The sequence below is a fragment of the Equus asinus genome, chromosome 1 (assembly GCF_041296235.1).
Source record: "Equus asinus isolate D_3611 breed Donkey chromosome 1, EquAss-T2T_v2, whole genome shotgun sequence".
NCBI classification, from domain to species: Eukaryota; Metazoa; Chordata; class Mammalia; order Perissodactyla; family Equidae; genus Equus; species Equus asinus.
The window spans coordinates 163,645,007-163,657,451 of NC_091790.1; the positions used below are offsets into that span (position 1 = coordinate 163,645,007).

Below are 12,445 nucleotides of genomic sequence, written 5' to 3' on the forward strand. Positions count from 1 at the left end.
ATAAAGCTCCCAAATGAGACCTTTTTTGGTTGGGCTAAACCCCAGGGAAATAATGTGGAAATAGCTTAAATCAGGCTGTACACGGAGTCTCTGAACCATTCTTTTGAATGTTTTATCTTAGTTTGGGCTGTGATGGGGTAAAAAGAAACATACCCACATAACAAAGGACAGAAAGGAAAAAAAGAAAACACTAGGATGCTTTCTAGATGCTGAAATCTTAGACCAATTAGACTTTTGATTAGTTGGATGCTGATTTGCTGTTGTTTTCCCTTGACCAGAATTCATTTACATAACATTCTTCTACCTTTTACGTTACACTGTTCTCGTCCTGTCTCTTCTCATTTTCAATGAAGAGCCTCCTCGCAGGTTTGTATACACAGAGCACCCCATTTCCCTCTCAGAGTGACACAGCCCAGGATCATATTTGAATTACACCACCACTAATAATGATAATACTTATCACCTGCCACTTATTAGGGATGTTTAATAAGTGCTGATCTCTGTGCTAAGAGCTGTACATCAATATTTTTAGGTAAAATTTTCATTTTATTGAGGGATAATTTAAGCCATTGGTCACATTTGTTCAGGGGGATAAACTCATTGACAAGTCTTTTGGTGAGTAGAGTGATGCAATCTACTGATACATCAATCCAACAATGCATCCATCCATCCTTCTATCTATGCAACAATATTGAGAACTGTAATTGTAGTAAAAGCAAGAAACTACGGGAACACAGTGAAAGGGCCTCTGAAGTTCATTCTAAGCAGTGAAAGGGTCTCTGAAGAGGCGGTATGGAAGTCGGCCATGAAGAAGATGTATTTTGATTAGTGGAGAAGGAAGCTTGATTATATCTATATATTTATTTATATCCTGATTTTTGCCAAAAAAGTTTTAAGGCTACTTACAAAATACATGAAGCACATGTAGCTAAAAGATAAGAAAAAGACAAACCAGGTTATCACAAGTTATAAAGAATTGCTCAATTGAAGCAGAGTTATTTTTAATTCTTAAAGGACAGGAACGTACCCCTGATTAGTATAGAGGAAAGTGTTTAAAGCAGTGAAAAAGGACATCAACATCATTTTTTTAGTAAATACACACACACACAAAGATCTGCTTAGAGATATTTCTTATACTAGAATACCCTAAAACTAAGGTGTGATGTGACTGAAGTGATTCTGATGGGATGGGTGACCTGCCTACAGCTTTCTGATGCTTCAGGGTGATCCTAGGGGGTTCCTTAGAAGAAAATCTAAAGAAAGGATGAATTTTGTATTTTGCACATAATTCTCTAATTTACTCTATAAATTCTCAGGAACTTCAAGAGACTCAGGACCTGGGTGTACACATAAGAATACCTTTCTTAGTTGAGATATTAATACTTGCTGGGTGCAAAAACAGTCATTATGCTTTTATCTAATCGTGAAAGAGTTTGTGGTTGCATACTTCAATATCAACATTGTAGATAGAGATGGTAGCGTGTTATTGGGAGGAGGCATTATTGATACCATTTTGCAAGTGAACTAAGAGAGGCCTGGAGAAATCATATACAAGGTCATCAGGGAATTCATCCATGAGACCCAAATGATAACTCACTGCCATCTTTTGAGGCAAGTGTGCTTCTGGTGGTGAGAACCAAACTAATGATTTAATTATTTGTCTATACTGTATCCTAGCCTTGAAGTTGACTCTGATAGGACGATAGCACTTTTTTAAATTCTTACTGTCATTCCAACAATTCTAAGAATAACATTTCGTATATGTTTATAGGTGTTTTCAGCATTTCATTGTGTCTCCTGATAAATAGAGATTGCTTTTAATCATTTACAAGAAGAAAGAGTATGGCTATAAATCTGGGAAGTGACCATCAGTTTTTGACTTCTGGGGCCAGCCCCATGGCTGAGTGGTTAAGTTTGTGTGCTCTGCTTTGGTGGCCTGGGATTTCGCAGGTTTGGATCCTGGCTACGGACCTAACACTGCTCATCAGGCCATGCTGAGACCATGTCCCACATGGCAGAGCCAGAAGGATCTACAAATAGAATATACAACTATGTACTGAGGGGCTTTGGGGAGAAGAAAAAAAGAAGATTGGCAACAGATGTTAGCTCAGGTGCCAATCTTTAAGTTCTTTTTTTTTTGAGGAAGATCAGCCCTGAGTTAACATCTGCTGCCAATCCTCCTCTTTTTGCTGAGGAAGACTGGCCCTGAGCTAACATTGTGCCCATCTTCCTCTGCTTTATATGTGGGATGCATACCACGGCATGGCTTGCCAAGTGGCGCCTTGTCAACACCCGGGATCCGAACCGGAGAACCCCGGGCTGCCGAAGCAGAACATGCGCACTTAACTGCTGCACCACGGGGCCAGCCCCTTAACTTAGTTCTTAATTAAAGTAGCATTTCAGGGATGTTTTTATGTGCTTCAGAAAGTAGAAACTCAAATATTTAAAGAAAGGAGGAAATTGAATTGTACTCCTTTTTCGGGGTTGCTTTTTTGGGACCTTTTGGTCATCAATCAAATCCTCACATCAGGGAAACCCAAGCTAATTCTACAGAGATGTGATGCCTATGAAAGCGTGGATACTTGGCATGTGGAGCTGGATTCTGCCCCTATGCGCCCTTTGAGTTGGCTTCACCCTTCATGACAATGGGCTTGGAATTTCTTCAACTGAAATGTTACGTCATTAGTTCTTCTTTTTGCTCATTCTAGCCCTTCTTGGGATTTCTTGGCTTTTCCTGCCTCCTCCTTGCTAATACCTACCTTCTGGATAATTTTACTTCTTCTTTAAGATGCGGCTCAGGCATCACATCTTCCAAGAAGTCTTGTCTGTCCTCCCTGTTCCCATAGCTCCCAGACTGGCTTCTTTCTAGATCTTACCATATTGCCGTATTAAGATCATCTTTTGTGGGTTTGTTTCCCCATTAGACTGTAAGCTCCATGAGTACGGGTCTATGTCTAAGTCATCTTAGGTCACTGTGATGGACAAATAATAAAGATGTGTTGAATTTACAAGATTCAGTGTGGACTCAAACTCTTTTTTACAAAAGCTCTCTAAATTAATGACTCCTGGGGATCCCATGGGAACATATGAACCAAGGCTCTATTTTTGTGCACCGGCTTTACCTGGTCTTGTGAGAATGTTTAATAGTTCCATGATGCAATTGCTGATGACAAAGTGAGCCATCCCTGGCTTCTTACACTCTCCCATTGCTCCCCTCTAGGTCAGAGGAAAGTGTTTGACCTTCCATTTGGAAGCTGCCTCTTTCGCAGTGACGTTTATGACAATGGATCCTCATTTCTCTACGATAACTGCACTGTGTGCACCTGCAGGGTAAGGTGGTTCTGAGGGGCTGTGGTCCAACAGTGATCATGTTTTGGGTTTTAGTGTTAACATTATTGCCAAACGTGATGACAAATCACTTATCAAGAGGAGGCATTATTGATGCCATCTTGTGAGGGAAATCATACTCAAAGTCACAAGGAAGTTCAAACATAGGAGCCAAATTGCAACTCACTGTCATCTTCTTAGGGCCAACTAGTTAGCTCCTGGTGGTGAGAAGTGAACTGTGAAGGGCTGTCCTGAGCCACTTTCTAGAATTGGACAAATACACATGGTGGTGTTCCCTGGCTCTAATTATCCAAGATGAATTCTCTGACAGAAGTGGCAATAAAAATGGCTTTAATCACATTCAAGAGAAAAGAAAGGCATGGTTTTACAGTTCATCACAAAGATAAACCTGGTAATTTGGGAAGAGAGTATTTATGTTTTGTTCATCGTACCATTTCTTACTTGAGGCATTGCTCACTTTTCTTGAAAGGCACCCAGAAGTATAATGACTGGTAAGGAAAGAATTCCACAGCTCCAGAATTTGAAAGGGATACACATCACACATTCATAGAGTCTACTTAGGAGGTGATTTATTTTTGAAACCAAGAAGAGAATCATTTATATGGGGGACTTTAGGATCATTCATTAGTGAGCTAACTCAAACATCTGTGTGACACGAGTTTAGAATAATATATTTTGTTGGTGATGGTTGCTGTTTTGTTTTTAATAGCTAAAAGGCTAGAGAGGGAAAGAGAGGAGCTTTGCTCAATGTCAGCTATGAGTCAGTAGCCGGGATTAGAGTTCAGAAGTTCCTGATTACTTGAGGCATGCTTTGCTAAGTAGCATGCACTCCTTCAGGGAGGTGGCTGAGTAAGGGCTGAACTGTCTGTTCCCTGGCACTGAACATCGAGGAGTTCCTAAGCCTGAGAATACTTTCCTGAGGCTCTTTCCTCTCTTCTGTGGTTTGTATTATCCTATTGCTACACATATAGCCACTCCTTCTGTTTGCCTTGGCCTCCGTCCTCAGGACCTCTCTCCCGCTCTAGGAATTTCACAGGTTTTAGCTTCCTCTTGGGGACACCGAGCCTTTGACGAAACACATCGCATTCCCAAGTGCATTCCCAATTCTCTTGATTACAGGAAAGCCAGGCGTCCCATGAATGGGAATTAGCTATGCTTGCCGTGCTTTGGGTCTCATGGATTCTTTGAGAGATGATTAGACAATATGTTCCAGTGCTCAAAAGAAATGTAATTAATACTGTCCCTTCCAGAGATTGTTTTATCAGAGTGTGAGTTCACAGTCACCTTTGGGAAATTGGATGCTTGAAGAATCAGACTGCGATCATTTTGAATAATCATTATTTTCTATCTGCTTAGAGCTTCCCTCTCCAGCATCCTCATCCAGTGCCGTGGCAGGTGCAGGAAACTGTTTAATAGTTCTCTGAACACAGTATGGTTGCAGATCTCTGTGCCTTCAAATTTAATGATTCCTCTACCTATAGTGTTTTCATCTTCTTGAAATTTTATTAGCAAACTGCTCTTCATCCACAACAGCCTATCTCAGATGTCAGCTCCTCTAGTGAGGCTTTCCTCACCTCCTAGAGTGGTAATTATTCCCTCTTCTCTGCTACCTCTACACCTTTACTAGCTCTGTTTACCGCCTTATATTGCGATTTATTTGTTCACATGATTATCTCTCCTCTTGCTCTGTGAGCAATTTGAAGACAGAAGCACATCTCATCCCTGTATTCTCATTGCTTAACCTATGCCAGGCACATGATCTAATGGGTGCTGTGTGTGTGGGTGTGTGTATTTAGTAAAACTTGGGAGATCTACCATGAGGTATGCTTTATTTGAGAGCTGGTGAATGCTCTTGTTTTTCAAACTAGAAATAAAGGCATGCAATTTGACAAAGGATTTTTTCCAGTTTATGAGTTGATTTATAATAATTTCTATGTGCCTGGCACTGTGCCAGGTACTTTACATATTTCATTTAAACTACACAATAAACCTGAGAAGTAGGTGTTATCTCCATTTTGAAGATGAGGAATCTGAGGCTCAGGGAGATGGATTTGTACAAGGTAACACACCTAATAAATAAACTGCCATTCCTCCCTGGTCTTGTTCCACTCTAAATCCTATCCACTAGATGATGTAGTTAGAGGCTTAACAATAAAGGATAACAAATGCCATTTTTTTGAAGGATCATTTCATTGTATTAATCTCAGTTGAATAGGTCAGTGGGAGTATAGTAGATGGTATCAGAAGTACCTCTTGAAGTCATAGAAGTAACATGGAAGCTACAGAAGATACATAGGTTGACTTGCACAACCTATTTGTATGTAATGCTCAGAAATGAGTCCTCTCTCAAAGGGTCTATATCTCATTTGGTGTCATTCTGCTGCCGTTGGTTTCATACTAACTCGACACTTTGCTGGTCTACCCTGAGACACTGCTTCCCTCCAGCCCTGTCTCCACTAAGTTTCCTGAATGTTTTGCTCTTACAGTCATTCCAGCTGACAGCGTTCTCCAGGCGATACTGCATCTTGTTGGCTGGGAAACTAGAGTAGTTTACTTTTCTTAAGCTGCTGTGAACTTTCTTCCAATGTGTTGTTGAATGAATCAGTAGGCACAATTGACTTGGCTGTTTTGTTCATGGAATACCACTTCTTTAGAAATCAAGCTGTACCCCTTTAAGTTACATATATGAACTTGTTACCTTCGGAGGTAAAGTGGCCTGGTTACGGTTTATGGTCACATGGTTAACGGAAGAGCCCTAGAACCCAGGTCCAGTTTTGGAATTGCTCATTCAGTTCCTTTGTGAACACAGAACATACTAAGGAATTTCATCATGAGGTGGAACATTAGCTCTTAATTTTTGCTCTTTGATCAAAGATATCCTGCCTTTACACTAAACTCCTGGAAGATGGCACAAAGCCATGGAGCAGACCCAAGAGATCACTATTAATGAAGGATGCAAAAGAGGAACAGGAAGAAGGAAGCTGGCTGGCTCAGAGTGAGCTGGGCTTTCTAGCCGCGCACTGGCTGGAGCAGAATCATCAGTCTCATGAGCATTAAATTATAAGCCCTTAGAAGGTAGGGATCATATGTCACACTGTTCATAGTTTCCTCATCTTCTAGTCCAGATATTAAATCAACAAATAACAATTTGAAGTGAATGAAAGGTTGATTGCAACAAATTAAAATATACTATCTACGGAATATGTCCTAAAGCAGTCAGTCGTGGGTTGATAAAGGAAGGCCAGATGGGATGTTTGGTAGAGGTGGGAATCGTTTCTAATTTCCAGTTTGCCTTTGGGTCCCCAGGACTCTACCGTAGTGTGTAAGCGGAAGTGCTCCCACCCTGGTGGCTGCGACAAAGGTGAGGACGGCTGTTGTGAGGAGTGCCTCCTACGAGTGCCGCTGGAAGACATCAAAATGTGCAAGTTTGGCAACAAGATTTTCCGGGTACGTCATGAGCCAAGCTCATGGGAACTACTGTATTATATTGAATTGTAGAAAACACCAGACAGAGTGTGGATTGGAGTAATCCATATGTTGTGTATACATATGCGTGCATGTGTGTATTTATATATATTTATATATTATTATTTATATAATATATATCATATACAAGATAATATATTTTATAAAAATATATTACATTTATATGTACTTATTTATGTTACAATATTATATATACATAAACATTTAGAATCAGTATATATAGGGGCAGAGAAGCAACTGTATCAAAAGTGTTTCTATTTGGGTTTTTTTTTTTTTTTTGCTTTATAAAATATTTTAAACCCATAAAACATCGCTGCCTTTTCCAAATGTGGTCGGCTGGTGATTGGGGTTGAACTGAAGATGTCCCCCTGGATGGTGCAGCTATGGGTACCTGAATCCCTGGGAGCATCTCGTTTAGTCCAAGATGCTCAGTGCCCCTTGCCAAAATCCTGACGGTCCTGTAGCTTGATAATTTTAGAACTTTTTCACAAAGCTACATTTTCACAGAGCGATTTCCTCATTTGGAAGATGTTCAGGTGAGGATGTTCATGGCCTGTGTAACCAGCATGGCAGTTGAGCAATGGTGAGAGAACCCTGCCCCAGCTGGGCTAGCAGGTTGTCTGCTGGTCATCTGCTACACATCTCAGGTGTGTTTTATGTTGTTTTATGATGGCCTGAGTGGGAAGTTGTACAGTGACCATTAAATGTCAGGATGGAGTTGGATTTGTCCAAGGTGTTTCCCATCTAGTCTTTTTTGCCCAGGGGTGGGGGGAGTCTCTCTGTACCCGAAGGTGTCATCTCATGATGCCCATGAGAATTGGGACCCTCAGAGTCAAGTCAGATGTGGAAGCTCCTCAGGCATGCTGCACTTAGCCAGACTTCCTATTACACCAACAGAGTTGGGAGGGAGAGGCTTGGTTCTTATCGAATTGGTAAGAAGACATATGTCAAGCCCAGGGGAAGGGGGTCATATGTGTGTTTCATTTACACCAGGCTTTCAGAGCCACTCATATGTTCTCTTTACATAAAGTCATCCTCTGTCTCCAGAGCAGACGATAGATACAGTAGACTCACCCTCATGATGGTGGTGTGTGCAAAGTACTTTCAAGGACTCCTTATAGAAAGTTTCCTTTATGTGAATGAAGCCTGAAGTAATTTACAGAGGGTTCTTCTTTTTTTTCCCCACTGAGGAAGATTCGCCCTGAACTAACATCTAGGCCACTCTTCCTCTATTTTGTATGTGGGTTGCTGCCACAGCATGGCTGACGAGAGATGTAGGTCCACACCCAGGATCAGAACCCACGAACCTGGGCTGCTATAGTGGAGTGTGCCGAACTTAACCACTAGGCCACAGGGCCAGCCTCTAGGGTTATTCTTGAAATGTGCACTGAGAGAAATTGGAATAGTCAGATGGCCTTTGAAACAGGATCAGTTAGGTCTTTCTCTCCTGAGAAATAAAAGGCAATAGAGAGTAGGTAGTCCTTAAAAAGCTTCAAAAAATGAGAAGGAAGGGGTAGAAGAGGAGTCATCAAAGAGCTGAGCTAGTTTCTGTTTTTAACAAAATTTGTTGCTTAGATCCACAAGCCCAGGAAGGAATCCTTGTTTTGTTTTCAATCCCAGCTCTATTGCCTGCAATCTCTTTTCCCATAAGCAAAGATGCACATCCCTGCATGTTCTCCGGAGGTACAGGGCTTCTTGTGGCTGGGCATTTGTCAATTGCAGATTATAAATTCAACGAGCCAAAGAAATTCCTCAAACAGCCCTTTTTAGGCTAGAAAACGTGTTTCAAAGTACTACCCAGCTTTTTGAGAGGTGAGTATGGGACAGGCAGGAACATGGTATAAATGGCTGTTGGAGTGTTCTGCCTGGGCTCCATATTTTCAGATGGCTTGCTAATCAGGTGTCTGCCTGGGCAGTGGGAGTCATTTGAATTAGCCTCTGTTCTTTGCATGTTTGTGTCCTGTGTGGTCCAGAACCATGTCACATCTGCTTAGAATAAACTAACCACCTCCGGACATCTCAATTAATTGCTGGTGCCTGAGACAGCTTCAACGGTTCAGTCCTATCAAGCTGAAAAAGTAGACAGTTGCTATTGCATCAGATATGAAAACTTATGTTTGTCTCCCAGGGCAGAACAAAGTAAACAATGCAGGAGGAGGAAGATGCAAATATGACTTGGTTAGATGCACAAGAATATTTTTTATATCCTGGAGGGGGAACACACACGCGTATATGCACACACACCCCCGCCTCAAATCTAATCTTACATTAAATCAGTTAGGTGTGGATAGGACACCTCAGAGTTGTTTAGTCTAATGATGGCATCCCTCACTCAGGATAAGAAATGTTTTTCTTGGTAGAGAAATCCCAGCCTGGTAGATTAGCTCCCATCAGCCTACAGCTGATGGCAGAATCCTGTGCTCTCTCCTGTAGGATGGAGAGATGTGGTCCTCTGTTAACTGCACCATCTGTGCTTGTGTGAAAGGCAAGACGGAGTGTCGCAAGAAGCAGTGTGTTCCCATCAGCAGCTGTCCTCAGGTATGTTTGGAATGCAGGCTGCCTTTCTCTTTACTTTAGCATTTTGGGAAACATCCCGTGTGTGGCATGGTCACAAGCCACCTTCTGAACACAGAATCCAGGTCCCCTGAAGCTTCCAGGTTCACAAATAGCGACATGCCCCTTGCAAATCCTGCTCCTCCTTTTTTGCAGTTCCCACTCAGTTTCTAACCTTGTGTGAAAATAGCTCTTATCTTGCTCTTGTCCTCACTCTCCTATTTCTTGCTGACTTCTCCCAGTTCTTTGTTTCAACGTCTCCAACTCCTTTGCTTGTTTTGCTGGGTTTTCTGTTGAACATCATAACCATCATTTGCATTTTCCTCCTTTCTCTTTCCCTCCTCAAATCAGAGTTTTCTTCCTTTAGCCATTCAAAGTAATATGTGGTTGTTTATTAATAAATTCCCCACGGGGTTGCTCCTGCCTACCAGCATCCCTGACCCCTTTAGACAAGTTTTCCCTCTCTAACCCTGGCCTCCATTGTAGCCCCAAATGGAAATAGCCTCCTTATGGAAATATCTCTTTTCAGAAACCCACGGTTCCAGGGCATTGAATAAAGCAACCATTATCTTTTAAAGCATGAGCTTCATTGAATTCACCTCAGCAACTTGAAACCTTTCAAGGTTTTATGCGTTTTGGGAAAATGTCAAACCTATTCAATACCTTCCAGTGAATGAAAAAATATATCCATATATTCAGAACATGTCCTCCCTTCTCTGTTATACACAGCTTTTAATTTTATTCACATCTGTTATTATTATAAACAAAAAGTTGCTGTTTTTACTTGAGTGCCAAATGAGGCACAAAAAAACAACAGCTGTTGCTATTGCACAATTGAATAAAGGGGGGAGGAAAAAAAGGAAAAAAAAACACCTAATTAGTCTTGCTTTAAAAAGCCTCAGACATAAAACTGAAAACCTCCCATAAAAGAAGGAAAAAAAGGGAGATACACTAAGTAGACTTGAACATGGTCTGCTTATAAATATTCATTGGGAAAGATGGGATCACATCATTTATGCCAGTCCTCGGGGAACCTTCCGTGCTAATGAACTCTTGCAGCACATGTTAGTAATAATGGGCTTCCTTATTCCACACGACAAAAACAGGATGCTGTGCCAACCTGGTGGCTTGAGTAACGAGCCTCAGCAGGCCATGGTGGGGTTTCCAGCTTCCCTTGAGGCCTGCCACTTGTGGCAGGGTTGATGGTTTTCATTGTCCTCTTGCTGTGGGGAGGTCAAAGCTCTTTGTGTCACTGGTATCTCATTAGCATTTCTTCTTTGTGGACCATATTTGGGCCTGGAGCTTCCTTCCCTCCAGGCACAGGCATTTCTCCCACCCCGCCCCCTCCCCCCTGGCTTGTTAGAGCTTGTCAGTGCCCCATCCTGCCTCAGGGGCCACCTTTCTGTTTCTAGGCGTCTCTCCAATGTTCCTCTGGTTCACACTTTCCCTCCTCAGGGGCCAGCACAAGGACTTTGGAAGATAACTTAGCTCTGCTGTGGAAATCCTGTTAAGCACTTACTTCCCCTCCCCTGCATTGCCTGAGGAAATTAAAAAAAATTTTTTTTGAAGAAGCAGACTGTATTGCCTGCTCTATCCTTCCTGGCTACTACACATCTCTTTTTCCAAAAGTATGTGGGCCTTGTGGAAAGAAGATTTTACAGTTGGATGCCCTGTCCACCCTCCTGGCAGCTCCCCCAGAAGCAAAGAGGTACCTTTTGTGAGAAGCGCTAGGAGGGTTCCTGTGGGGACGGGGTCATTAACAACCCCGCCATCTCATCATCGCTAATATGTACTGAAACTTTCTCTATAGTCAGAAGGCTAACCCCATTTAATGCTGGGACCACCCCTCTGAGGTGGGTGCTATTACTAGGCTCTTCTTACCGACGAGGTCACATATGAGTTCCACAGCTAGTTGCATGACACTCAGGAGCTCAGACTTCACAGCTTGTGTTTGATTTAGTGACACCACCAGCCCCACTCTCACTTCCCGAAGCGGGGAGATGGCAGTTTCCACCGAGGTGCAGATGTAGGGGATCATATAGTCATGTTTAGTTGAGGCCTTGGCTTTAAACGGCTCTGCTCCATTCGGATAGAGCACCTTACTCTGCCCATTGTTCCATCGGCCTGAGCTGACCTCATCTGGCTTTGTCCTCAACTGCTTTCAGTCACGAGAAGCCAGAGGAGACCTCTGTGCCAAATAGAAATAAATAACAGAGTTTGAGGCAATGAAAATATGTCGTGATGCCCAAACCCATGGGAAGGTTGTATGAGACTGAGCTTTAAGCCTCTTTCAAAGTCATCTTAGCCTTTGTACCATTTTAGGTCTAGCTGATGCAAAAATGAGTCAGACGTGGTTCTAGTTCTTTAATTATCAACCAGCATTTTTTTAGCCATGATTTTTTTTTGAGTACCTAAATCTATTCTTGATGCAAGTGACTGGTAGTGAATGAGTAAATAGACAGTATATGAGCTGTGTGGTCTTGACCTTGGGCCTTGAGCCACCTCTCTGGGGTCTCTGTCCCTTTATTTTCCTATAAACAGGGGGTAGGGACACCTGCATTTGTTGTGAAGCATAAATGAGATAAAGTATGAAGAACATACAACATTCTTTCTAACGTATAGAAGATACCCAATAAAATTCTCGTAAACATAAAGAATGAAAGAGGATAAAAATCTGGAGTGGAAAGAACATCGCCTTTAGGGTCACACAAAATTGGGTTTGATTTTGGGTTCTACCACCCTTGTATTGCATAACATCAGTTTCTTCATTGCTAAAAAAGGAAATAGTGAGCTTGTAAGGTTCTTGTGAATCTTAATAACAATGACTATAGTAATATATAATATTAATTAAACTCTAATATAGTCTAAGTATTAACTTTTAAATCCTTACTACTGACCTGATGTTACAGACATGAGATCTAGTAGGTTGTTACATAGCGAGTGCTCCCTAAATATTAATCTTCTTCTACGTTTGTTTCTTTTTCTCTGTGAGTCCCATTGAGTCAGAGATAAGAAAATGCCATTCTCTGATATGCTTCTTCCTTTAAGTGTGATGCAT

The 12,445-nt window shown here is 41.8% G+C and overlaps 1 protein-coding gene across 8 annotated transcripts in view; it reads left to right on the forward strand.

Annotated features, from left to right (window-relative positions):
* The window catches only part of BMPER (BMP binding endothelial regulator), a 236,397-nt gene that overhangs the window by 130,868 nt on the left and 93,084 nt on the right, over window positions 1–12,445 (forward strand). For all 8 annotated transcript variants that reach the window (XM_070511687.1, XM_070511719.1, XM_070511712.1 and 5 more), the window contains exons 8-10: window positions 3,221–3,330; window positions 6,655–6,795; window positions 9,268–9,372. In XM_070511687.1, coding sequence (XP_070367788.1) covers window positions 3,221–3,330; window positions 6,655–6,795; window positions 9,268–9,372 — 356 coding nt within the window. The remainder of the gene's footprint in view (window positions 1–3,220; window positions 3,331–6,654; window positions 6,796–9,267; window positions 9,373–12,445) is intronic.